Genomic DNA, 27,578 nt, shown 5'->3' with positions numbered 1-27,578 from the left:
AATGAGAAAATTTCAATGCCATCCACCCCACCCCATTCTCTCCATACTCACACCATTTTGTTGGCGATTTTTTTTAAAGGCACCTTTCTTCAAGGTTCCTTAAGGTTGTTATAGCCGGAGGAGGTAGTAAGGATAGTTTCCTACTACCTATTAACTGATTCCAATGACGTGCATCTCAAATAGTCTCTGACAACCAAGTCCAGCTCCTAGCCTTCACACGTGGCTCAGCTGCTAAGCCTGGTGAACCGTTTCTACTAACAGGAGAATGAGCAAAGGCGTGTTACTGGTGCCTTAAAACCAGTCACTTTGGGTAGATGGGATTCATCAGCGATTGTTGGCAGCTCACCTAGGAGAAAGAAAACTCTGATCTCTAACCTCTGTTACCTTGTGGCTATACCCACTCTTGAGAAAGGAGTAAACCCTGAGGAGAAATCCAGAGCTGGAGTCCCTGTGGCAGTCCTATGTTGAGTTCAATGCTGGCTGGCAACTCCTGTGACTGTATCGGTTCCTGACGTTCCTTTGGATTCATCAGCTGCATGGAGAGATGGAATTTGCTGGATGGGAAACACCTTGCTCTCCATATGGTAATACCCTGGCTTGCATATCATGTCAATAGCTAGGACATAGTGTTTATTATCAACCCCGACCAACGAAGAGCCTGATGATCTTTCTTCAGAATAAAGCATTAAGCAAATCTGTTTGCAAATTTATTGTGTATGCATGAAAATCAGAAGAAAACTCACCATTGCAGATGAAAGTAACAAAGATATCCTCTGCACACATTCCTCCATGTCTCAGTCTTTAGTTAAATAATACTTTAGTGAACCTCTAATTCCCTACAACTAGTTTATATCAAAGATTGTGCAAGTCCTATAAGAGTTCATTGGTAGATTGTAGATAATTCTTAATTGGAATCTACTGGTACCCTTAAATGCTAAAGTGAAGGCATGCATATTATACAGTATACTTTTGAAACCTTGCATTAATTATACGTATGTTCACCGCCTATGTTCTGTCCATGCATTTGAAATTCAGCTTCCGGCAGTAGCAGATGGTATTGAAGAAACGACAATGGCAGAAGGCACAGGGATTGCAACATGGTGGAGAAGGTGGAAGGCACATTCCCCAGAGCTGCACACACTGCCCATTGGACCCTCTTAGTTTTTTCATCTTATGGCCCGATGGTCCATTGTCCTGCATTGAGAAAATGAAAAAAATGCTGAGAAGATTGTGGTCCAATCACTTTAGTAAATTTTATTTAGAAAAGGGAATCATTTCATTATTGATATGTACTCTCTTCGTAATTAACCATCACCTTTCAACTTCTGAAACAGAGTGAATAACTTCACTTACCTCAACACTGAGCTGATTCTACAACATACTATCAAGGACTCTACAATTCATGTTCTAGGTATTAATTGTTCTCTTTCAATATTTTTATTAGTTACTGCATAAAGGAATACAGAGTCCAAGAAGATACATAGAAACCATAGAAAAACTACAGCACAGAAACAGGCCTTTTGGCCCTTCTTGGCTGTGCCGAACCATTTTCTGCCTAGTCCCACTGACCTGCACACGGACCATATCCCTCCATACACCTCCCATCCATGTATCTGTCCAATTTATTCTTAAAAGCTAAAAAAGAACCCGCATTTACCACCTCATCTGGCAGCTCATTCCATACACCCACCACTCTCTGTGTGAAGAAGCCCCACCTAATGTTCCCTTTAAACTTTCCCCCCCCTCACCCTTAACCCATGTCCTCTGGTTTTTTTCTCCCCTTGCCTCAGTGGAAAAAGCCTGCTTGCATTCACTCTATCTATACCCATCATAATTTTATATACCTCTATCAAATCTCCCCTCATTCTTCTACGCTCCAGGGAATAAAGTCCTAACCTATTCAACCTTTCTCTGTAACTGAGTCTCTCAAGTCCCAGCAATATCCTTGTAGACCTTCTCTGCACTCTTTCAACCTTATTTATATCCTTCCTGTAATTTGGAGACCAAAACAGAACACAATACTCCAGATTTAGCCTTATCAATGCCTTATACAACCTCATCATAACATTCCAGCTCTTATACTTAATACTTTGATTAATAAAGGCCAATGTACCAAAAGCTCTTTTTACGACCCTATCTACCTGTGACGCCACTTTTAGGGAAATTTGTATCTGTATTCCCTGATCTCTCTGTTCTACTGCACTCCTCAGTGCCTTACCATTAACCCTGTATGTTCTACCTTGGTTTGTCCTTCCAACGTGCAATACCTCACACTTGTCTGTATTAAACTTCATCTGCCATTTTTCAGCCCATTTTTCCAGCTGGTCCAAGTCCCTCTGCAGGCTCTGAAAACCTTCCTCACTGTCTACTACACCTCCAATCTTTGTATCATCAGCAAATTTGCTGATCCAATTTACCACATTATCATCCAGATCATTGATATAGATGACAAATAACAAAGGACCCAGCACTGATCCCTGTGGCACACCACTAGTCACAGGCCTCCACTCTGAGAATCAATTCTCTGCTACCACCTTTTGGCTTCTTCCATAAGCCAATGTCTAATCCAGTTTACCACCTCTCCATGTATACCTAGCGACTGAATTTTCCTAACTAACCTCCCATGTGGGACCTTGTCAAAGGCCTTACTGAAGTCCATGTAGACAATATCTACTGCCTTCCCTTCATCCACCTTCCTGGTAACCTCCTCAAAAAACTCCAATAGATTGGTCAAACATTCCTACCACGCACAAAGCCATGTTGACTCTCCCTAATAAGTCCTTGTCTATCCAAATGCTTGTAGATTCTATCTCCTAGTACTCCCTCCAATAACTTACCTACTACAGATATATTGTAAGTCAAAAGAAAAAAAGTACCTGATACATTATATTAAAAATACAGTTACAATCTCAAAATCCTGTATTCATAAAAAATTAGATTAAATCATAATATTGAAATACAATAATTTTGTTATCATTATCATCATCAGGTGCCATGCCCAGTTTGAGCTTTGACTGCCATGGCCCACACACTCCTGTTTCGGGTCAAGTGGATCAATTAATTGGTATTCATTTCCAGTTCTCTGGCTGCTGTCTCCATCATCATTTGTCTTTGTCTTCCGCTTGCTTTCTTCCCTTCAATCTTTCCCATAATTACCGTGCATTCTAACTCCTCTTTCCTAATCACACATCTAATGAAGTTACGTTGCCTTTTCATGATCTCATACATTATTTCTCTTTTCGTGTTTGCTCTGTCCATGACATCCTTATTAGATATTCATTTCATCCATGATATTCTTTGCATCCTCCTCAAAAGCCACATCTCTGCTGCTACAATTCATTTCCTCATGATACTAGATATTGTCCAACATTCTGAGCCATATAACATAACTGGATAAATGTAACATTTCAGTACTCTGAGGTGGGTTGTCATGCCTAGTTTAGTATTGATCAGTATACTCTTCATTCTCGTAAATGGGGAAGACATAAAATAAGTACAGAACTTTTGCTACTTAGGAAGCTGGGTGACATCAGATGGCAGGTGCGACTTGGACATCAAAAGAAGAATAGGGATGGCAAAAGACACCTTTATGAGAATTTTGTTATACAGAAAAAAAATCTAAACCCACTACCAAAGTCAGAGCTGTTAGGAAAAGCAAGAAAGGGGAGAAAAACCCTTATCATATAGTAAAATGTATTATTAGCCACCATCTGTACTTTTACAACAAATCAAAGGTTTTGAAAATAACTAAAAATGGTCCCCACAATATATAAAACTCTTGGCTAGATTCAAAACCTGAACAACGGATCTTCTCTAAATTTAAGCATGACATAACATCACATAACCATTGAGCATGAGTAGGCAGAGCAGCACCCTTCCATTTAAGCAAGAATGCCCTCCTAGCTATAAGAGAAATAAAAGCCAAAATATGCAAATCAGGTGTCTCCAAAATAAAGTCTTTTCTTCCAACAATACCAAATAATGTGGTCAAAGGGTTAGGCTTAAAATTTACCTTGAAAAGTACCGAGAAAGTTTGAAATACTTCCTTCCGATATCTTTCAAGGCTCGGACATGTCCAAAACGTGAATTAATGAAGCTTCTCCATTATTATATCCATCACAGAAAGGAGATATATCTGAATTGAAAACGAGTCAGCTTACCTTTAGACATATGAGCCCTATGAACCACTTTAAATTGTAAGAGGGAATGACAGGCACATTTCGATGAAGTGTTCACCAATTAAAAATTTCATTCCAAGTTTCCTCGGAGATTGAAGTCTGTAAATCTTGTTGCCAAAGATTTTTAACTTTGTCTATAGGAACATTTCTCATTCCTAGCAACATACCATTAATATTGGATATTGAACCATTATAAAAAGGTTTCAGATTAAAAATTACATCTAATAAGTCCTTATTGGAACATAAAGGAAATGTATATAATTGAGAACGTAGAAAGTCTCTAACTTGTAAATAACGAAAAAAGCGAGTTTTGGGTAATCAATATTTAGCTGACATTTGCTCAAAAGAAAGAAGACTTCCTCCAATAAACAAATCCTGGAAGCATTTAATACCCAATCTATCCCATTCTTTAAAAACTGAATCAGTCTTTGAAGGTTTAAAAAAATAGAACAAATGGGACTAGGCAAAGAAAATCTCAATAGACCACTGTGTACATACATCTATCGATGCTTCTGGACACATCTTCAGTGATGTTCCTGGAATCATCGGGTGTTTCGGGTCTTTCAACATCATACAACCTCCTCCAGGTGACCCAGCCGGGGCTGATCAGACCCCAGCTTGTGTCCAGATGGCTAGCTACTTATGACTCCATGGCTCCCCTCTTTTGAGCCATAGCCATCTTGAGGCCCTCTCTGCCGCATCGGTGGTACTGTGGATGGCTCTCCTCTTCCTCTCTCCCTCGATGTCCAAAATGCTGAAGGCCCTAACTAAAGAACGGGCTATGAATCCCCTACAACCAACCTCCACTGGGAGACACCTCGCTCTCCATCCAGCCTGCTGACAGTTGCTGACCAGTCCTGTGTACTTGGAGAGCTTCCTTTCAAAGGCCTCCTCCAAGCTATCTTCCCATGGGACTGTCAGCTGCAGCAGCACCACTTACTTAGTAGACTCAGACACTAGGACAATGTCTGGTCACAGGGTGATGGCTGCGATATGGTTGGGGAACTTCAGCTGCCCTTCGAGGTCCACCAACAGCTGCCAGTCCCTTGCAGAGGTCAGAATGCCTGCAGATGTTCTTTTGGCAGGTATTGGCCGCTCCCCAGCTCTGACAAAGGCAATGGTCTGCTTGGAGGGTCGGGACCGCTTCGCCCACTCAACTCCTGCACTGACGACTTCAGCGATGGTCTTCAGGACCTGATCATGCCTCCACCTGTACCGTCCCTCACCAAGTGCTCTTGCACAGCCACTGAGGATGTGCTCCAGAGTTCATCGCTTGGAGCACAGTGGGCATGCAGATGACTCTGCCTTGCCCCATGTGTGCAGGTTTGATGGGCTTGGAAGCACATCGTACACTGCCTGGATGAGAAATTGGATGCAATGTGGTTCGGCTTTCCAAAGATCAGCCCAGGTCACTTTCCTGTCAAATGCATTCTCCCATCTTGTCCAAGCTCCCTGTTGCTTCATTCCCACCGCCTTGCAGGCTATCTCCTCCACTACTGCTCTCACCTCCTCCTGAACTAGACGACGCCTCTCCTTCCCTCTGGTGTCCATTTGGGGAGTTGGAAAGGATCCTAGCCCAGCTCGGCCTCGTGTGACCACTCCCACCAGCCTCCTGTGATGCAGCCTCGCCTCTGCCTCCTGAACAGCTTCCTCTGCCCTCCACTTCCTGCCAGTACTTACTTGGATCCCTGCTCTAGCCATCTTCGGGTCACTTGAGTCCCTATACTGTAGCACTTCTCTGGCTCTTGTTACCTTGAATTCTTCCTCCAAGGATTTGAAGGGCAGTTGCAGTTTGTTGTGGTGTCCATAGAGTGCGATGCTGCTCAGGCTCTTTGGCAGCCCCAGCCATCTCCTGAGGTGGTTGCTAACCCTCCTCTCTAAGGTTTTGACTGTTGAGATCGGAACTGCATAGACGAGGAGGGGCCACAGGATTCTGGGAAGAATGCCATGCTGATACACCCAGGCTTTAAACTTCCCAGGTAGGCCAGACTTGTCCACAGATTTCAGCCAGCCATCCAACTTGGTGCAGGTTGCCTGAATAGATGTTGTGTCCCTTAAAGAGCTGTCAAAAACTTTGCCTAAGCTCTTGACTGGCTTTTCTGTGATGGTTGGAACGGCTGTGCCTGCGATGCTGAACCGGAACTTGTTCTCCACCTTCCCTTTCCTCAGCACCATCGATCTTGATTTGGCAGGTTTGAAATGCATCCGGGCCCACTCCACTAGCTTTTCGAGCCCTTGCAGAATCCTCCGGCAGCCTGCAACTGATTCTGTGGTGACTGTGAGGTCATCCATGAATGCCCTGATAGGTGGTTGCCGTTGAGCGGAATTCATTCTGGGCCCTCTGCACTCTGGTTCAGCAGACTTAATGAGCATGTTCATGGCTAGGGAGAACAGTGTCACTGAGATAGTGCACCCTGTGATGATGCCGATCTCCACCTTGTGCCAGGTTGATGTAATTGCTCCTGAAGAGACCCTCATCCTGAAGTTGCTGTAATAATCAGCGACAAGGTCTCCGATTCTGCTGGGGACGTGATATTTGGTCAGTGTGAGCTGCACCAGCTTGTGTGGAATGGAGCCATGTGCATTTGCCAGGTCGAGCCACCACACTGACAGGTTGCCCTTGTTCTCTCTGGCCTCCCTGATGAGCTGTGTCACCACGCCGATGTGCTCCAGACAGCCCGGCATCCCTGAAATGCCACCCTTCTGGACTGATGTATCAATATAGGTGTTCTTTGCTAGGTAGGTGCACAACCGGTTGGAAACTGCACTGAAGAAGATCTTTGCCTCGACACACAGCAGGGAGATGATGCGAAACTGAGCTATCTGGGTGGCATTTTCTTCCTTCAGGATCCACACCCCTTCAGCCACCCTCCACTGTTCTGGGATCTTCCCCCTTCTCCAGAAGATTCTCAGGATCTTCCACAGACGCAGCAGGAGCTTGGGGCAGTTCTTGTACACTTTGTACGAGGTGTTGCTTGGTCCTGGAGCTGAGCTTGCCCTTGCTTTGCGGACGACCTCTCTGACTTCCTTTAGTTGCAGCTCTGACATGTCGAACTGCACATCCTGTTCAGGTGGGTCTATTAGGATGTCGCACTCTCCCAACTCCTGCTCTCTTTCAGGATCATTATATATCTTCTTCAGATGTTGGTCTATGTCTTCCTGAGAACAGGCCAGTTTCCCACTGCGCTTCTCCCCCAGCAACTCCTTGGTGAACTTGAAGGGGTTGGCGATAAAGGCAGCACGTTTTCGAGCCCTTTCACGACGCCGCCTCTGATGCCACTCTGCCCGGCGGAGGACCGTGATCTTCTTTCGTAGTATGCACATCAGCTGGGCCAAGCCAATGCACTCCTCTTCTCCTGCCTCCTTGTATTGGGACTTCAGCACTTTCATCTCCTGCCTGATGTTGTGGATCCTCAATGCTCTTTGGTTCTTCGAGGAAGATGTTTTGGAGCCTTCCTTCTCCTCTTCTCCGAACCGTTCAGCTGCGATACTGACAATAATTGTTGTCATGGCTTGCAGCTTCCTATGAACCCCTCCCTTCGCCGTTGCCTCCAGAATTTGGTTAACATCTTCATCAAACTGCTTCCACAGTGAAGTCATGTTAGCTGCAGGCCATTTGATCCACCTCCTCTTAGACTTCATGTTCGAGGGATTAGTTTGCAACACTTGGAGGTTCCGGGCACTATAGGGTGACTCCGGGCCTGGCCCCTCCTTCGTCTCATCAGGTTGGACACCTGCGCATTGTGCTGCTCCTGCTCCCACCAAACACATCATCCTCGCTTGGTGGATCTTCAAGCCGCGATCGTTCTTGCAGATTTTGCCACATGCACACTGCTTCCTCATCGTCGTTTGTTCATTGCCTGGGTCTGATGTCGTTGTGTCCATCCGACTGGGGTGCTCATCCTCCCCCCCCCCCCCTCGGGCACCCCTGGGGGTACCAAAGAATTTCCTAAAGGATAAAGGGAGTGAGGATCCAAGGAAAGAAATAATAGAAAATTTATTAACAGAGTTAGCTTCTAAAGAAATCCATATCGGACAGTCCTCACGGTTAATGTAATATGTCCAAAACATAAGATTTTGTATATTGACTGCCCAATAATACAACCTAAAATTTGGTAAAGCAAAACCTCTATTCTTCTTAGATTTTTGAAGATGAACTTTATTTAGTCGAGAGTGTTTGTTTTTCCATATACAAGAAGATATAATAGAATCGAGAGAGTCAAAAAAAGATTTAGGAGTAAAAACGGGTAATGCCTGAAAAAGGTATATGAGTTTAGGTAAAATATTCATTTTAATAGAGTTAATTTGGCCAATCAAGGATAACGAAAACAGCGACCGGTTTGAAAATGTCCTTTTCACAAAATTCAGTAAGGTAAGAAAATTTTAATTAAATAGGTATTTATAATTCTTAGTAATTGTTACAGCCAAATAGATAAATTGATTTCTTACAATTTTATAAGGAAGGTTAGTATTAATTGATAACAAATTATTCAAAGGAAAAAGTTCACTCTTATGTAAATTCAATTTGTATCCTGAAAACCGGCTAAAACAAGAAAGTAGAGAAAGCACAGGAGGTAATGAAGTCTCGACATTAGAAGTAAAAAGCAGTAGGTCATTAGCATAAAGTGAAACTTCTCATGGTCCAGTCCATGATGTCCGTATTCCGGTTCACGATCTGGTCCATCGACCCTTGCTCCAGGTTTTCCTGTCTACCCTGTTTCTGTTCTTGTTGAGCTCTAATTGAGTCAGCTGATGCTTGTTGGGGCTGGCTGCATAAATACCTTCAGAGACCAGGACGTGGTTGCTGGATTGTTCTTGTCCTACTCCTTGTATCCCTTCCTCTGCCTCCTGTTTCCTCACCTGAAGCCCTGTCTTGTCTTGCTGGTAACTCTAACCTCACCTGAAGTTCTCATCTCGCTTTGCATTGCCTGAAGCCTTGCCTTGTCTTGCTGGTAACTCTCACCTCGTCTCACCTGCAGTCTTGTCCTGGAGCCACCCTGTACCTAGCTCCCTTCCTGTCCCTTGCCTCTGCCCAGGTAAGCCAGGCCGTCTTGCCGTTACCTGCGGTTGGTTCTGTCCCTTCCTGTCCCTTGCCTCCATCAGGTAAGCAGGCCGTCTTGCCATTACCTGTGGTTGGTTCTGTCCCTTCCTGTCCCTTGCCTCCGTGGGGTAAGTCAGGCCGTCTTGCCGCTACCTGCGGTTGGTTCTGTCCCTTCCTGTTCCATGCCTCCGTTGGGTGGTGATCCATGTCCTGCCCAGAAGTACCGCACCCTGCCCAGGAGTACTGCGCCCTGCCCAGGAGGAGCCTGCCTAGCCTCAAGCCTGAAGACTCCAGCCTCCTGCCTAGCCTCAAGCCTGAAGACTCCAGCCTCCTGCCTAGCCTCAAGCCTGAAGACTCCAGCCTCCTGCCTAGCCTCAAGCCTGAAGACTCCAGCCTCCTGCCTGGCCTCAAGCCTGAAGACTCCAGCCTCCTGCCAAGCGTTGCCTCAAGTCTCTAGCCTCTAGCCTCAAGCCTGAAGACTCCAGCCTCTTGCCTCCTGCCAAGCCTCACCTCAAGTCTCTAGCCTCAAGCCTGAAGACTCCAGCCTCCTGCCTCCTGCCAAGCCTCACCTCTAGCCTCAAACCTCAAGTCTTAACCCTGAAGACTCCAGCCTCGTCCTGCCTGCCAGCTAAGCCTCGTCCTTGCCTAGTTCTGGGGTCTCTGGCTCGGAGTCCAAGCCCGGGCTCCTAGCTCTCTTCTCCAGTCCTGTTCTGGGTTCCTGGTTTTCGTGTCCATGTCCTGTCCCTAGTACTTCAGTGTCTGCGTCTTGCACTTGGGTCCGTTCCCAGCCACCTCCTTATGACAAAACTATGAATAGTCCCTCTCCTTAAAATACCAGTAATATCATTAGATTCTCGGAAAGCAATGGCTAAGGGTTCTAAAGCCAAGTTAAAGAACAAAGGGCTCAAGGGACAACCTTGTCTAGTTCCACACTGAAGTTTAATTAGTTTGGAATACTGAAAATTGAAAACCCTAGCAGAAGGAGCTAAATAAAGTAATTTAATCCATTGAATAAAATCGGGCCCAAAATTAAATTTTTCTAAAGTTTTAAATAAGTAATTCCATTCAACCCAATTGAAAGCCTTCTCAGCATCCAAAGAAATCACACATTCCGATATCTCCTTAGAAGGGGAATAAACAATGTTTAATACATGACGAATATTAAAGTGGGAATATCGATTTTTAATAAATCCAGTCTGATCATCGGAAATGATAGATGGTAAAATATTTTCAATCCTACAAGCCAGAACTTTGGATAGGATTTTAGTATCAACATTAAGTAAAGATATTGGTCTGTATGAAGAACATTCGGTTGGGTTCTTATTCTTTTTAAGAATAAGCGAAATAGAAGCTTCATAAAAAGATTGTAGCAATCTACCCAACTCAAAGGAGTCCGAGAAAACTACACATAAATGAGGTATAAGCAGTGAGGAAAAAGCCTTATAAAATTTTGCAGAAAATCTATCAAGACCTAGAGCCTTCCCCAAGTGCAGGGAACGTACAACCTCAGCAATTTCCTCATATAAAATAGGTTGATCCAACTGTTTTCGGTTATCAACAGAAAGTGTAGGAATGTTTAATTGGTCTAAAAATTATTCATTACAGTGTTATCTTTGGGAGGGTCAGAACTATAAAGTTTAGAATAAAATTCTTTAAAAATATTGTTTATTTCTACATGGTCCGTTGTCCTATCACTGTTGGCTTTTCAAATTTCTGTAGTTTGCCATTTAGCTATAAAGGTTTTAAATTGGTTAGCCAATAATTTATCTGTTTTGTCTCCGTAGATATAAAATTGACTTTTATCTTTTATAAGTTGAGTTTCAGTTGAATATGTTAAAAGAAGATCATATTTCGTTTGAATTTCAACACGTCTTTTATACAAAACAGGATCTGGAGCCAAGGCCATGTTATTGTTCTAACTGTTTTAACTAATTAGCTAACTCAATTCTCTCTTTATTATCTTTTTTCTTGACACTTGCAGTATAGGAAATAAGTTGACCTCTAATAAAAGCCTTAAAGGAATCCCATCTAATAGGACTAGAAGTCTCTTCCAAAGTATTCTCTTCAAAAAAAAAGAATAATTTGTCTCTCCAGAAGTTTTAAGAAATCTTTATCAGATAACAAAGTTAAATTAAAATGCCAAGATCTGTTTGTTTGAGGAAGACCAGGTAGATTTAAAGATAAAATCACCAGAGCATGATCTGAAACAGCATTTTCTTTATATTCACAGGATCGAACTGAAGGAATCATTTGACTATAATAAAAAAGTAATCAATCCTGGAATACATATGATGGACATGAGAAAAAAATGAATACTCCCTATCTAGTGGATATACAAAATGCTATACATCTACAATACCACATTTCATTAAAAAAGATTGAATAAACAAAGCTGATTTATTAGGTGTCGCTGTTTTAAAGGACGACCTATCTAAAACTGGATCTAACCAGCAATTAAAGTCTCCTCCCATCACCAATGAGTAAAGGCTCAAATCTGGCAGCAACGAAAAAAAAAACACTCAAAAAATCCTGGATTATCTGTATTCGGAGCATACAGATTAGCAAATACCATTAATTCATTATCTAATTTCCCTGACACTATGACAAAGTGCCCATTAGTATCAGACACTACTTTATGTTGGACAAAGGGAACTGTATTATCCATAAAGATTGAAATTCCCCTTGACTTAGCCTGGAATGAGGAGAAAAAATGTTGTCCATTCCATCTACTGAAAAGATGTAAGTTGTCACATTTACCATAAGACCATAAAAAAAGAAGCAGAAGTCGGCCATTCGGCCCATCGAGTCTGCTCCGCCATTTTATCATGAGTTGATCCATTCTTCCATTTAGTCCCACTCCCCCACCTTCTCACCATAACCTTTGATGCCCTGGCTACTCAAATACCTATCAATCTCTACCTTAAATACACCCAATGACTTGGCCCCCACTGCTGCCATGGCAACAAATTCCATAGATTCACCACCCTCTGATTAAAAAAATTTCTTCGCATCTCTGTTCTGAATGGGCGCCCTTCAATCCTTAAGTCAAGCCCTATCGTACTAGACTCCCACATCATGGGAAACAACTTTGCCACGTCCACTCTGTCTGTCCCTTTCAACATTTGAAATGTTTCTAGAAGGTCTCCCCTCATTCTTCTAAACTCCAAGAAATACAGTCCAAGAGCGGACAAACGTTCCTCATATGTTAACCCTCTCATTCCCGGAATCATTTTAGTGAATCTTCTCTGTACCCTCTCCAACGTCAGCACATCCTTTCTTAAGTAAGGAAACCAAAATTGCCCACAGTACTCCAAGTGAGGTCTCACCAGCGCCTTATAGAGCCTCAACATCACATCCCTGCTCCTATACTCTATTCCTCTAGAAATGAAGGCCAAGATTGCATTTGCCTTCTTCACCACTGACTCAACCCGGAGGTTAACCTTAAGGGTATCCTGTACGAGGACTCCCAAGTCCCGTTGCATCTCAGAACTTTGAATTCTCTCCCCATTTAAATAATAGTCTGCCCATTTATTTCTTCTGCCAAAGTGCACTACCATACACTTTCCAACATTGTACTTCATTTGCCATTTCTTTGCCCATTCTTCCAATCTATCCAAGTCTCTCTGCAGACTGTCTGTTTCCTCTGCACTACCGGCCCCTCCACCTATCTTCGTATCGTCAGCAAACTTAGCCACAAAGCCATCTATTCCATAATCCAAATTGTTGATGTACAATGTAAAAAGAAGCGGCCCCATCATGGACCCCTGTGGAACACCACTGGTAACCAGCAGCCAACCAGAATAGGATCCCTTTATTCCCACTCTCTGTTTCCTGCCAATCAGCCAATGCCCTATCCACGTATGTAACTTTCCCGTAATTCCATGGTCTCTTATCTTGTTAAGTAACCTCATGTGTGGCACCTTGTCAAAGGCCTTCTGAAAATCCAAATATACAACATCCACTGCATCTCCCTTGTCTAGCCTACTTGTAATCTCCTCAAAAAATTGTAATAGGTTTGTCAGGCAGGATTTTCCTTTAAGGAATCCATGCTGAGTTCTGCCTATCTTGTCATATGCTTCCAGGTACTCTGTAACCTCATCCTTGACAATTGACTCCAGCAACTTCCCAACCACCGATGTCAAGCTAACAAGTCTATAATTTTCTTTTTGCTTCCTTGCTCCCTTCTTAAATAGCGGAGTGATGTTTGCAATCTTCCAGTCCTCCAGAACCATGCCAGAATCTATCGACTTTTGAAAGATCATCGCTAATGCCTCCGCAATCTCCACAGCTACTTCCTTCAGAACACGAGGGTGCATTCCATCTGGTCCGGGAGATTTATCTACCTTTAGACTATTCAGCTTCCTGAGTACTTTCTCTGTTATAATTGTAACTGTGCACACTTCTCTTTCCTGCCACCCTTGAATGTCCGGTATACTGCTGATGTCTTCCTCAGTGAAGACTGATGCAAATTCCTCCGCCATCTCCTTATCTCCCATTACAATTTCTCCAGCATCATTTTCTATCCATCCTATACCTACTCTCACCTGTCTTTTACTCTTTATATACTTGAAAAAGCTTTTAGTATCCTCTTTGATATTATTTGCTAGCTTCCTTTCATAGTTAATCTTTTCCCTCTTAATGATCTTCTTAGTTTCCTTTTGTTAACTCTTAAAATCTTCCCAATCCTCTGTCTTCCCACTAATTTTTGCTTCCTTGTATGCCCTCTCCTTTGCTTTAACTTTGGCTTTGACTTCTCTTGTCAACCACGGTTGCATCCTTTTTCCATTCTAAAATTTCTTCTTTTTTGGAATATACCTGTCTTGCACCTTCCGCACTTCTCGCATAAACTCTAACCACTGCTGCTCTGCCATCTTTCCCGCCAGTGTCCCTTTCCAGTCAACTTTGGCCAGTTCCTCTCTCATGCCACTGTAATTTCCTTTACTCCACTGAAACACCGACACATCAGATTTCGGCTTCTCTTTTTCAAATTTCACAGTGAACTTAATCATATTATGATCACTGCCTCCCAAGGGTTCCTTCACCTCAATCTCTCTAATCACCTCCGGTTCATTACACAATACCCAATCCAGTACAGCCGATCCCCTAGTGGGCTGAACAACAAGCTGTTCTAAAAAGCCATCTTGCAGACATTCTACAATTTCTCTCTCTTGAGATCCAGTGCCGACCTGATTTTCACAATCCACTCGCATGTTAAAATCCCCCACAATTATCATAACACTGCCCTTCTGACAAGCCTTTTCTATTCCCTGTTGTAATTTGTAGTCCACATCACTGCAGCTGTTTGGAGGCCTATAAATAACTGCCATCAGGGTCCTTTTACCCCTGCAATTTCTTAGCTCAAACCATAAAGATTCTGCACCTTTCGATCCTATTTCACCTCTTGCAAATGATTTAGTATAATTTCTCTCCAATAAAGCCACGCCTCCTCTCTGCCTACCTGCCTATTCTTCCAATACACCGTGTATTCTTGGATGTTCAGCTCCCAGAGACATGTATCCTTTAGCCACGTCTCAGTGATGGCCACAATATCATACCTGCCAATCTGTAGCTGTACGACAAGATCATCCACCTTATTCCTTATGCTGCATGCATTAGTATAACACCTTAAGACCAGTATTTGGTACTTTTTGCTTTGATTTCACTGCAACTCGTCCCAATGGCTACAAATTTGCCCCATCACCTGCCTATCTTTCCTGACATCTTTACTGCTCACTATCTTAGATTTATTTCTGTTTTCCCCTTCCTCCGCTCTATCATTCCGGTTCCCATCCCCCTGCCAAATTAGTCAAACCCCTCCCTAACTGCTCTATTAAACTTTCCCGCCAGGATATTGGTCCCCTTCGGGTTCAGGTGTAACCTGTCCATTTTGAACAGTCATACTTCCCCCAGAAGAGATCCCAATTATCCAAGAATCTGAAGCCCTGCCCCCTGCACCAGTCTCTCAGCCATGCATTCATCTGCCTGATCCTACTATTCTTACCCTTGCTAGCATGTGGCACAGGTAGCAATCCCGAGAGTACTACCCTGGAAGTCCTGCTTCTCAGCTTCCTTCCTAACTCCCAGAAATCCCTCTTCAGGATCTCCTCCTTTGTCCTATCTATGTCATTGGTACCAATGTGTACCGAGACAACTGGCTGCTCACCCTCCCCCTTCAGAATATTCTGGACCCGATCCGAGACATCCCGTACCCTGGCACCTGGGAGGCAACACACCATGTGGGTATCTCTATCAGGCTCACAGAATCTCCTGTCCGTTCCCCTGACTATGGAATCCCCTATGACTACCGTATTCCTCTTCTCCCACCTTCCCTCCTACACAACAGCGCCAGGCTCAGTGCCAGAGACCCGGTCACCGTGGGCGTCCCCTGTCAGGTCATCCCCCTCAATAGCATCTAGAACAAGATATTTGTTGCTGAGGGGGACAGCCACAGGTGTGCCCTCCACTATCCGGGCATTTCCCTTCCCTCTCTTGACAGTGACCCAGTTTTCTGACCCCTGTAGCCTAGGGATGACTACCTCCCTGTAGCTCCTGTCTATCACCTCTTCACTTTCCCTGATAAGCAGTAGGTCATCAAGCTGCAGCTCCAGATCCCTAACACACTCTGAGGAGCTGCATCTCAATGCATCTGGCGCAGATGTGGCCATCAGGGAGGCTGGAGGTCTCCCAGGATTCCCACATCTGACACCCTGAACAAAGCACTAACCCTGCAGGCATGCTATCTAATTCTACAGGAATGAAACAGAAAAAATAAGTCTACTCACCCACTTACCTCGCTAAACAGACGAACATTTTAAACTGTTAGCTCGTACTGTTAGCTGTGAGAGCCCTGCTGTTCCTGTCTGTCCCAGCCAATTCGCGAAAGGGGGGAGGGGAGAAAAAAAGAGTTGGTGCTTCACTCTCGCCCCTTCCCGTTTACCGCCGAAGCCCGTTGAAGCCAAAGCCCTACACTCTGCTACCGCTCACTCCGCTGCCTGCTCCGACAGCTGCCCGCTGTATAGGGTGGTCTCCTTTTTAAACTCTCCACGCTGTCCTGTTACATCACGTGCCTGCGCAGTCTCGTCCTTCTTGCACTTGAAGAAGTTTTTTTAAAAAAATCTGCCTTCCTTCAGAATTCAGCTCCCACACCGCTCTGTAGTCCCGATCCAAAAGAAAGCCATTGGTAGCAACCTTCCTTTTTAAACTCTCCACGCTGTCCTGTTACATCACACGCCTGCACAGTCTCATCCTTCTTGCACTCGAAGAAGTTTTTTAAAAAAAAACTGCCTTCCTTCAGAATTCAGCTGCCACGCTGCTCTGTAGTCCCAATCTCAATACGTACATGTGTTTCTTGTAAAAAAAATAATTGGTGCCTTAAGTTTTTTAATATAGGCAAAAATCTTATTCTGCTTCACAGGGTGATTTAATCCTTTCATGTTAAGACTGAATAAATTAATATTATAACCTGTTATTAATATTATTTAATAAAGAAATCAAAGTAATAACCAATAAAATTAACATTAAAACCAAACAATAAGCCTTGAAATAGGGTAATCAAGCAACATATTTGGCTAACATTCCACAACAGCTCACAGAAAAAGACACCTCCCCCCTCCCCCCTCCCAAAGTCAGAAGGCCAGGCAAAAGAAGGCTGGCAGCTATAGCTAATGACATTGCCCTCCCAAAACAACCTGCTGGATTTGACTCCTAATTAATTCGAAGGTCGACTGTGTTCCAAGCTAGACTAAACAATGGCCAAAACACAACTTAACCCTCATAACAAGAACACAAATAGATTAATGTTTCAAAACAATAGAACGAAAAATATCCAAACAAGCCATATTGATAAAAAAACTCGAAAAAAGTGTATAAAATAATTTTAAAACTTATCAAAATTCATAACATATATTCACACTCAGTATTAACTCATTAAAATCTTATTCTCTGAGTGAAGTAATTTAAATCACAAGGAGGTTTAGCCGCGAAGGTTCACCAAAAATAAGAGAAGCAATTATTCATATAGCAAGGTACTAACCAGTCAACCCATTGTTTTTAATAACTCCCGGGCTTCTTCACTCGAGCGAAACCATTCTTTAGGACCATTTTGCAGAGTGATTCTAAGACGAGCAGGATAACGAAGAGACGGCTTTAAACCTTTGTTAAAAAGCTCCGACATAACCTCTTTGAACTTAACACGCTCATTCATGACCTCGGATGAAAAATCTTCGACAAATCTAATCTTCTGATCCTGGTAATCAATCATTCCGCTTCAATGAGATTCATGAATTAAACGTTCCTTTGTTTGAAATTCATGAAAACAAATTATAACTGATCTAGGTTTGGCTCCCGGAGGTGGTCTGGGCATGGGCGATCTGTGAGCTTGGTGGATCATAGGTGCAGACAGTAAGATTTTAGGAAGTAATTGTACCAAAAGGTTTGCAAAGAATTCAGTAGGCTGATCACCTTCCGTTAACTCTTCAAGACCCAGAATTAGTAAGTTATTCCTTCTACTTCTGTTTTCTAAATAAATAATCTTCTGTCTTAATTTCTCATTAGATTTAGATTGCTTTTCACAGAGCTTTTGTAGGTCATCCATTCTTGCATCCAATGAGTTTCTTCATTCTCTTCAATTCATTTATCATGCTCAGTTAAGGTTTTTTGAATAGAATCCAATTTTGCGTCCGTTAGTTTAACTTCAGATCTAAGTTGCTGGAACTCGTAGGAGGATTCTTTTCTGTGTTTTTGAAGCAAATCTATTATAGAATCCAAGGATGCAGGAGCATCTTCTTTTTTACTACTTTTGGCACCCCTCGTACTCATAGTACTCATAATAAAAAATATCACGTTTAAAAGTGAGGTTTCAAAACAGATTGGAAACAGTAAAGTAGGTGAGATAGGAGTGACTGCAAGAAGACATTACTCCATTCACAACCAGCAGGAGAATCCTAGGTATTAATTGTTAATCAATCAATCAATTAATTAATTTTAACAGATTGAACATCTCTCATGCAAAATGCTTAGGGCTGGAAGTGTTTTGGATTTCGGATTTTGGAATATTTGCATCTATATAATGAAATAGCTTGGGGATGGGACCCAATTCTAAACACAAAATCCATTCATATTACATATACAGAACTGTGCAAAGGTCTCAGGCACATATATATATAAATAAAACTAGGGTGCCTAAGACTTTTGTACAGTACTTTATTTGTCAACATGAAGAAGAGAGCAAGTTTGTAAATCCAGCAGGAGCAAAGGATGTTGGGAATGGCAAGGATGGAGCGCCGTGGGAGGGGTGCGGGAGAGGTGGCAGAGAAGGAGTGCCAGGGGCAGGGAGTGATGGAGGTGCAGACACATCTAGCTTTGAGACACCAGGCAAGGGCATTTGATTCCAAACAGTTGGTTTATTGACCATTACAGTATGTCTCTGTGGTGCTTCACACCCCTTCTCCTTTTCCCAAGCTTGATTCCCTTCTCCCTGCCTCCTTCCCATTCTCAGTCCACAATAGAGACCCATATAAGAATCAGGTTTATCATCACCAACATGTCATGAAATTTGTTTTTTTTTTGTTGAGGCAGCAGTACAGTGCAATACATAAAATTACTACAGTACTGTGTAAAACTCTTAAACACCCTAGCTATATACAGTGTCTATAAAAAGCTTTCATCCCCTTGGAAGTTTTCATATTTTATTGTTTGCAAATATTGAATCACAGTAGATTTAATTTGGCTTTTTTGACGCTGATCAACAGAAAAGACTTGTGTCAAAGTGAAAGCAAATTTCTACAAATTGGTCTATATTTATTACGATTATTAAACACAAAATAATCGTTCACATAATTACTCACAACCTTCAAGTCAGTATTTAGTAGATGCACCTTTGGCAGCAATTACAGCCTTGAATCTGTGTAGATTGGTCTCTATCAGCTTTGCATATCTGGATTCTACAATTTTTCCTCATTCTTCTTTACAAAACTGCTCAAGCTCTGTCAGATTGCATTGGGTATTCTGAGTAAACAATCCTTTTCAAGTCCAGCCACAAATTCTCAATTGAATTGAGGTCTGGACTCTGACTTGTCCTCTCCAGGACATTAACTTGGGTGTTTTCCAGCTGAATGGCTTATGTAGTTTTGGCTTTATGCTTGGGGTCATTGTCTTGCTGGAAAACAATTCTTCTCCCAAGTCACAGTTCTCTTGCAGACTGCATCAGGTTTTCTTCCAGGATTTCCTTGTATTTTGCTGCATTAATTTTACCCTCTACATTCACAAGCCTTCCAAGGCCTGCTGCAATGAAGCATCTCCACAGACTGATGCAGCCACCACCATGCTTCACCAGTAATGGTGTATTTTTGATGATGTGCAGTGTTTGGTTTATGCCAATTGTACCGTTCAGTCTGATGGTCAGAAAAACTCAATTTTAGTTTCATCAGACCATAAAACCTTCCAGCTGACTTCAGAGTTTCCCACATGCCTTCTGGCAATCTCTAGCTGAGCTTTCATTTGAGTTTTTTTTTCCAAAGGTGGCTTTTCTTTTTCTCTCTCCCATAAAACTGCGACTAGTGAAGCACCCAGACAACTTTTGTTGTATACACAGTCTCTTCCATCTCAGCCACTGAAGCTTGTAACTCCCACACAGCTGTCATAGGTCTCTTGGTGGCCTCCCTCACTAGTTCTCTTCTTGCACGGTCACTCAGTTTTTGAGGATGGCCTGCTCTAGGCAGATTTACAACTATGCCATATTCTTTCCATTTCTTGATGATTGACTTAACTATACTCCAAGGGATATTAAGTGAATTGGAAATTTTCTCCTCACTTGTACTTTTCAATAACCTTTGCACGGAGTTGCTTGGTTTGTTCTTTTGTCTTCATGGTGTAGTTGGACCTTCCAGATACAGGTGCATTCTTGCGACAATCAATTGAAACATCTTGACTGCGCACAGTAATCTCCATTTAATTAATTATGTAACTTCTAAAATCAATTGGCTGTACTAATTATGATTTGGTGTGACATATTAAAGGGGGTGAATACATATGCAATCAATTATTTTGTGTTTTATATTTGTAATTAATTTAGATCACTTTGTAGAGATCTGATTTCACTTTGACACAAAAGAGACCTTCTGCTGATCACTGTCAAAAAAATCAAATTAAATCCATTGTGATTCAATGTTGTAGAACAATAAACCATGAAAACTTCCAAGGGGGGTAAATACTTCTTATGGACACTGTACATCTGCTTAAGACTTTTGTATAGTGCAGAACAGCTTATACATATAAACTGAAGGTAATTTTATATAATAGTTTTAATAATTTGTGCATGAAACAATAATATGTACATTGAACCATCAGAAAGATAAGCTATCACAACTTTGACTGCCCAGGAGGACAGTCAGTGAGTGTATGACATCAGTCATTCCCAATTCTGAATTTATGTGCTACCTGTAAGCGGTCTTTGTCTTGCACTTTTTCATCACACCTGTACTTAACAGTAAAAATTATTACAATCCATTAATATAATAAAAATATAATGTGTGCAGATTAACAAAAGCAGCACAGCAGCATCAGGAGAATACCTGAACCTGCTGTTGAAAAACGGCAGGCTTTCAGTCTCCACCTATGATGCTATGCTTCCATTAAAAGAACCTTCCCAGTGCCTTGTAGAATTTTCCATTTGTGGGATCATCAGCACTCGAAAAAATTTCACATTTCGGAGGTTTTCGGATGAGAGGTGGTCAACCGGCATTTGTTTTTTTGTGTATTTGCATAGTTTGTCTTCTTTTGCACATCGGTTGGTATCAATCTTTGTTTGTCTGTAGTTTTTCATTGATTTTATTGTATTTCATTGTTGGAATATAAGGTGTTGTTTCTCCAACCTAAGTGTGGCCTTATCCCGACAGTGGAGGAGGCCATGGGTGGACATAATGGAATGGGAATGGGAAATGGAATTAAAATGGGTGGTCACTGGAAGATTCTGCTTGTTCTGGCAGGGTAGCCTACTGTTTGGCCAGCCTCCAACCTGATGGCATGAACATCGATTTCTCAAACCTCCAGTAATGCCTCCGTCACCCCTTCACCATTTCCCATCCCCTTGCCCTCTCTCATGTTATCGCCTTGCCCGCCCGTCAGCTCCCTCTGGTGCTCCTCTTCCCCCCCCCCCACTTTCTTCTTTCTTCCATGGCCTTCTGTCTCTTTCACCAATCAACTTCCTAGCTCTTTGCTTCATCCCTTCCCCTCCAAGTTTCAGCTATTGCCTGGCATCCCTCTCTCCCCTCCCCCCACCTTTCAAATCTCCTGCTCAGCTCTTTTCCTCCAGTCTTGCCAAAGGGTTTCAGCCTGAAACATTGACAGTACTTTTTTCCATTGATGCTGCCTGGCCTGCTGAGTTCCTCCAGCATTGTGTGTGTGTTGCTCCTGTACCAGCATCTGTAGATTTTCTCTTGTTTGCAACTCTGTTTCTGGAGATAGTCACACCCATTAGATTAGCTGCCTCAAATTCAGTCTGTGGTCAGGGACAAGAGGGTGTGACTGTGAGTGAGGACTCTAAGAGACAGTGCTGGATAAGCCTCAGCCCTTGAGCTTGTCCAACAAGTCTGCGATTCTTGCTCCTTGTGTGGATGAGAGTGGGGACTGTAGGAAGAATGAGCAGCCTAACTGGCACCGTAGTTCATGAGCCATTGAAGAGGGGGGAGAGAAGAGAAATGTAGTGGTAATTGGGGATAGTCTAGTCAGGGGAATATTCAGAGCTCTCTATCAGAAGGAAAGAGCATCCTGAAGGCTGTGTTGCCTGCCTGGTGCCCGGGTTCGGGACATCTTATTTGATCTGCAGAGGAATTTGCACTAGGAGGGGAAAGATCCAGTTGTCGTAGTCCATGTGGGTACCAACAACATAGATAGAATGAGGAAGGAGGTTCTGCTGAAGGAATTTGAGCAGCTAGGGACTTAATTAAAAAGCAGAACCAAAAAGGTGGTAATCTCTGGATTGCTACCTGAGCCGCATGCAAATTGGCATAGGGTCAAGAAGATTAGAGAGTTAAATGTGTGGCTCAAGGAGTGGTGTGGGAGAAGTGGGAAATTGGCACCAGTATTGGGGAAGGAGGGAGCTGTACCAATGGGACGGGCTCCACCTGAACCGTGATGGGACCTGGATCCTGGCGAATCACATAACTGGGGCTGTGGATAGGGCTTTAAACCAAATAGTAGGGGGGGTGGGTTCAACAGATTGGAGAGGTATGGAGAAAGTAAAAGAGAAAAATGTGGATAAAGATAAAGAAAAAACAAAAGATAAGAAAGAGAAAAGTATGAGTGGAGTGAAGAAAAGTCAAGTGCAAAAGAGAAAGATTACAAAATTTTAAAAGCACAATGAGTGTAAGGGCACTTTATTAGAATGCCTGTAGTATTCAAAACAAGGTCAGTGAACTTGTGGCACAAATCTGTACAAAGGGGTATTATTTAGTGGCAATTACAGAAACATGGTTGCAGGGTGGAGAGGACTGGGAATTAAATATCCAAGGATATCAGGAAATGCGGGAGGATAGGCAGGAAGGTAAGAGAGGTGGGGTAACGCTCTTAATTGAAGATGAGATCAGGGCAATAGTGAGAGATGATATAAAATCTAAGGAGTAGAATGTTGAATCCACGTGGTTAGACATTCAGAATAGTAAAGGGAAAAATGTCACTGGTGGGAGTTGTCTAATGGCCACCAAATAACGATATTTCAGGCACAGGCAATAAATAGAGAAATATCTGAGGCATATAAGAATGGAATAGCAGTTATGGTGGGGGACTTCAACTTGCACATAGATTGCGTATATCAAGTTGGTTGAACATAGAACATAGAATAGTACAGCACATTACAGGTCCTTCAGCCCACAATGTTGTGCCAACCCTCAAACCCTGCCTCCCATATAACCCCCCACCTTAAATTCCTCCATATACCTGTCTAGTAGTCTCTTAAACTTCACGAGTGTATCTGCCTCCACCACTGACTCAGGCAGTGCATTCCACGCACCAACCACCCTCTGAGTAAAAAGCCTTCCTCTAATATCCCCCTTGAACTTCCCACCCCTTACCTTAAAGCCATGTTCTCTTGTATTGAGCAGTGGTGCCCTGGGGAAGAGGCACTGGTTATCCACTCTATCTATTCCTCTTATTATCTTATACACCTCTATCATGTCTCCTCTCATCCTCCCTCTTTCCAAAGAGTAAAGCCCTAGCTCCCTTAATCTCTGATCATAATGCATACTCTCTAAACCAGGCAGCATCCTGGTAAATCTCCTCTGTACCCTTTCCAATGCTTCCGCATTCTTCCTATAGTGAGGCGACCAGAACTGGACACAGTACTCCAAGTGTGGCCTAACCAGAGTTTCATAGAGCTGCATCATTACATAGAAACATAGAAAATAGGTGCAGGAATAGGCCATTCAGCCCTTCAAGCCTGCACTGCCATTCAGTACGATCATCGTTGATCATCCAACTCAGAACCCTGTACCTGCCTTTTCTCCATACCCCCAATCCCTTTAGCCACAAGGGCCATATCTAACTCCCTCTTAAATATAGCCAATGAACTGGCCTCAACTATTTCCTGTAGCAGAGAATTCCACAGATTCACCACTCTCTGTGTGAAGAAGTTTTTCCTCATCTCAGTCCTAAAAGGCTTCTCCTTTATCCTCAAACTGTGACCCCTCGTTCTGGACTTCCTCAATATTGGGAACAATCTTCCTGCTTCTAGCCTGTCCAATCCCTTTAGAATTTTATACGTTTCAATCAGATCCCTCCTCAATCTTCTAAATTCCAGAGAGTACAAGCCTAGTCGATCCAGTCTTTCATCATATGAAAGTCCTGCCATCTCAGGAATCAATCTGGTGAACCTTCTTTGTACTCCCTCTATGGCAAGAATATCCTTCCTCAGATTAGGGGACCAAAGCTAAACACAATACTCCAGGTGTTGTCTCACCAAGGCCTTGTACAACTGCAATAGTACCTCTCTGCTCTTGTACTCGAATCCTCCTGCTATGAATGCCAACATACCATTTGCCTGCTGTACCTGCATGCCCACTTTCAATGGCTGGTGTACAATGACACCCAGGTCTCGTTGCACCTCCCCTTTTCCTAATCAGCCACCATTCAGATAATAATCTGTTTTCCTGTTCTTGCCACCAAAGTGGTTAACCTCACATTTATCCACATTAAACTGCATCTGCCATGAATTTGCCCACTCACCTAACCTATCCAAGTCACCCTGCATCCCCTTAGCATCCTCCTCACAGCTTCGTGTCATCCGCAAACTTGGAGATGCTGCATTTAATTCCCTCGTCTAAGTCATTAATATATATTGTAAACAACTGGGGTCCCAGCACTGAGCCTTGCGGTACCTCACTAGCCGCTGCCTGTCATTCTGAAAAGGTCTGGTTTATTCCCACTCTTTGCTTCCTATCTGCCAACCAATTCTCTATCCTCATCAATACCATACCCCCAATGCTCCCAACATCGCGACTCTTAAACTCTATCCCTCGACTTATGAAAGCTAACACCCCATAAGCTTTCTTAACTACCCTATCTACCTGTGAGGCAACTTACAGGGATCTGTGGACATGTACCCCCAGATCCCTCTGCTCCTCCACACTACCAAGTATCCTGCCATTTACTTTGCACTCTGCCTTGGAGTTCATCCTTCCAAAGTGTACCACCTCACACTTTTCCGGGTTGAACTCCATCTGCCACTTCTCAGCCCACTTCTGCATCCTATCAATGTCTCTCTGCAATCTTTGACAATTCTCTACACTATCTACAACACCACCAACCTTTGTGTCATCTGCAAACTTGCCAACCCACCCTTCTACCCCCACATCCAGGTTGTTAATAAAAATCACAAAAAGTAGAGGTCCCAGAACAGATCCTTGTGGGACACCACTAGTCACAATCCTCCAATCTGAATGTACTTCCTGAGGCAGTCTTGCGGAGGACTTCATAGAATGCATCCGTGGTGGTTTTCTTGAACAGCATGTTACAGCATGTTGCATGAACCTACAAGGGAACATGTTACCTTAGATCTGGACCTGTGCAATGAGACAGGTAAAATTAGTGATCTTGTAGTTAGGGATCCTCTTGAAAAAGTGATCCCACTATGGTTGAGTTTCTCATGCAAATAGAGGGTGAAATAGTTTGATCTAACGCTAGTGTATTATGCCTAAACAATGGAATGAGGGAGAATTTGGCTAGTGCAGAGTGGAACACAGGCTATAGGGTGGGATGATTGAGGAACTGTAGAAGACTTTCAAAGAGATTTTTTACGGTACTCAACAAAGTATATTCTAGTTAAAAGTAAGGACAGTAAGGGTGGGAATGCCAGCGTTGGATAATTAAAGAAATAAAAGAAGGCGTTAAACTAAAAGCTCTGTGTACAAAGTCACCGAGTAGTGGGAAACTGGAAGATTGGGAAAACTTTAAAAAGCAACAAAAAACCATAAAGCAAGCGATAAAGAGGGAAGATAGATTATGAAAATAAACTAGCACAAAATATAAAAATAGATAATAAAAGATTTTGTAATATATATATAGTGGAGAAGGGTGGCTAAAGTGAACGTAGGTCCCTTGGAGGACGAGAAGAGGGAATTGATATTGAGTAATGAAGAAATGGCTGAGGCTTTGAATGACTATTTTGTGTAATTCTTCACGGTGGAGGACATGCCTAACATGCCAAAGAGAGATGTTATGGATGCGATGGGAGGTGAGGACCTCGATACAATAGTTTTCACTAAAGAGGTAGTGCTGAGCAATGAGGATAGGTAAGTCCTCTGGTCCTGATGGAATGCTTCCCAGGGGACTGAAAGAAATGGCAGAAGTTATAGTGAAGGCTTTGGTGATAATTTACCAAAATTATCTGGACTCTGGGCAGGTCCTGATAGGTTGGAAGACGGCGAATGTCACACCACTATTCAAAAAAGGATGTAGGCAAAAGGCAGGTAACTATAGGCCAGTTCGTTTAACATCTGTAGTTGTGAAAATGCTTGAAGCTATCATTAAAGAACAAATAGCGAGGCAGCTGGAAGGAAATGGATCCATCAGGCAGACACAGCATGGATTCAGCAAAGGCAGGTCCTGTTTGACAAACTCTCTGGAGTTCTTTGAGGATATAATGAGCACAGTGGATAGAGGGGAACAGATGGACATTATTTACTTGGATTTCCAGAAGGTGTTCAATAAGGTGCCGCATAAAAGACTTATCCATAAGATAAGGAGGCATAGAATTGGGGGTGATGTATTAGCATGGATAGGGGATTGGTTAATTAATAGAAAGCAGAGAGTTGGGATACATGGGTGTTACTCTGGTTGACAATCAGTGGTGAGTGGTGTGCCGCAGGAGCTGGTGCTGGGCTTTCAATTCTTCACGATATACATTAATGATCTGAAAGAGGGGACCAACTGTAGTGTATCTAAGTTTGTTGAGGACACTAAATTGAGTGCAAAAGCAAATTGTGCAGAAGATACGAAAGGTCTGCAGAGAGATATAGATAGGTTAAGTGAGTGGGCAAGGGTCTGGCAGATGGAATACAATATTGGTAAATGTGAGGTCATGCATTTTGGAAGGAAGATTATTATTTAAATGGTAAAAAAAATTGTAGCATGCTGCTGTGCAGAGGGATTTGGGAGTGCTTGTGCATGAATTACAAAAAGTGAAGCAAGCTATCAAGAAGGCAAATGGAATGTTGGCCTTCAATGCTAGAGGGATTGAATTTAAGAGCAGGAAGGTTATGCTGCAACTATACAGGGTACTGGTGAGGCTGCACCTGGAGTACTGCATGAAGTTCTTGTCTTACTTGAGGAAGAATATACTGGCTTTCGAGGCAGTGCAGAGGAGGTTCACCAGGTTGATTCCAGAGATGAGGGGGCTAGACTATGAAGAGAGATTGAGTCGCGCGGGACTGTACTCACTGAGATTTTCTGGAATATGGAAGAATGAGAGGAGATCTTATAGAAACATTTAAAATTATGAAAGAGATAGACAAGATAGAGGCAGGAAAGTTGTTTCCTCTGGTAGGTGAGACTAGAACTAGCCTCAAGATTTGGGGGAGTAGATTTAGGACAGAGATTAGGAGGAACTACTTTTCCCAGAGAGTGGTGAATCTGTGGAATTCTCTGCCCAATGAAGCAGTGGAAGCTACCTCAGTAAATATATTTAAAACAAGGTTGGATAGATTTTTGCATAGTAGGGGAATTAAAGGTTATGGGGAAAAGGCAGGTAGGTTGGGATGAGCCCATGGCCAGATCAGACATGATCTTATTGAATGGCCGAGCAGGCTCGACGGGCCAGATGGCCTACTCCTGCTTCTATTTTTTATGTTCTTATGTTAAGTGAATCTCAG

The 27,578-nt window shown here is 42.9% G+C and overlaps 1 protein-coding gene across 1 annotated transcript in view; it reads right to left on the bottom strand.

The window, feature by feature from the left end:
- Window positions 1-694: 694 nt before the first annotated feature.
- Window positions 695-27,578, bottom strand: part of asip1 (agouti signaling protein 1) — a gene marked incomplete at its 5' end in the record, with an annotated part of 67,809 nt that continues 40,925 nt past the window's right edge. The window contains one exon of the mRNA XM_072244213.1: window positions 695-1,194. Within this exon, the coding sequence (XP_072100314.1) occupies window positions 1,006-1,194 (189 nt within the window). The remainder of the gene's footprint in view (window positions 1,195-27,578) is intronic.

Source organism: Mobula birostris, chromosome 2 (assembly GCF_030028105.1).
Source record: "Mobula birostris isolate sMobBir1 chromosome 2, sMobBir1.hap1, whole genome shotgun sequence".
In the NCBI taxonomy this organism is placed as follows: domain Eukaryota; kingdom Metazoa; phylum Chordata; class Chondrichthyes; order Myliobatiformes; family Myliobatidae; genus Mobula; species Mobula birostris.
Note: the sequence above shows the minus strand (reverse complement) of the source record. Positions and strands in the feature narration are given on the sequence as shown.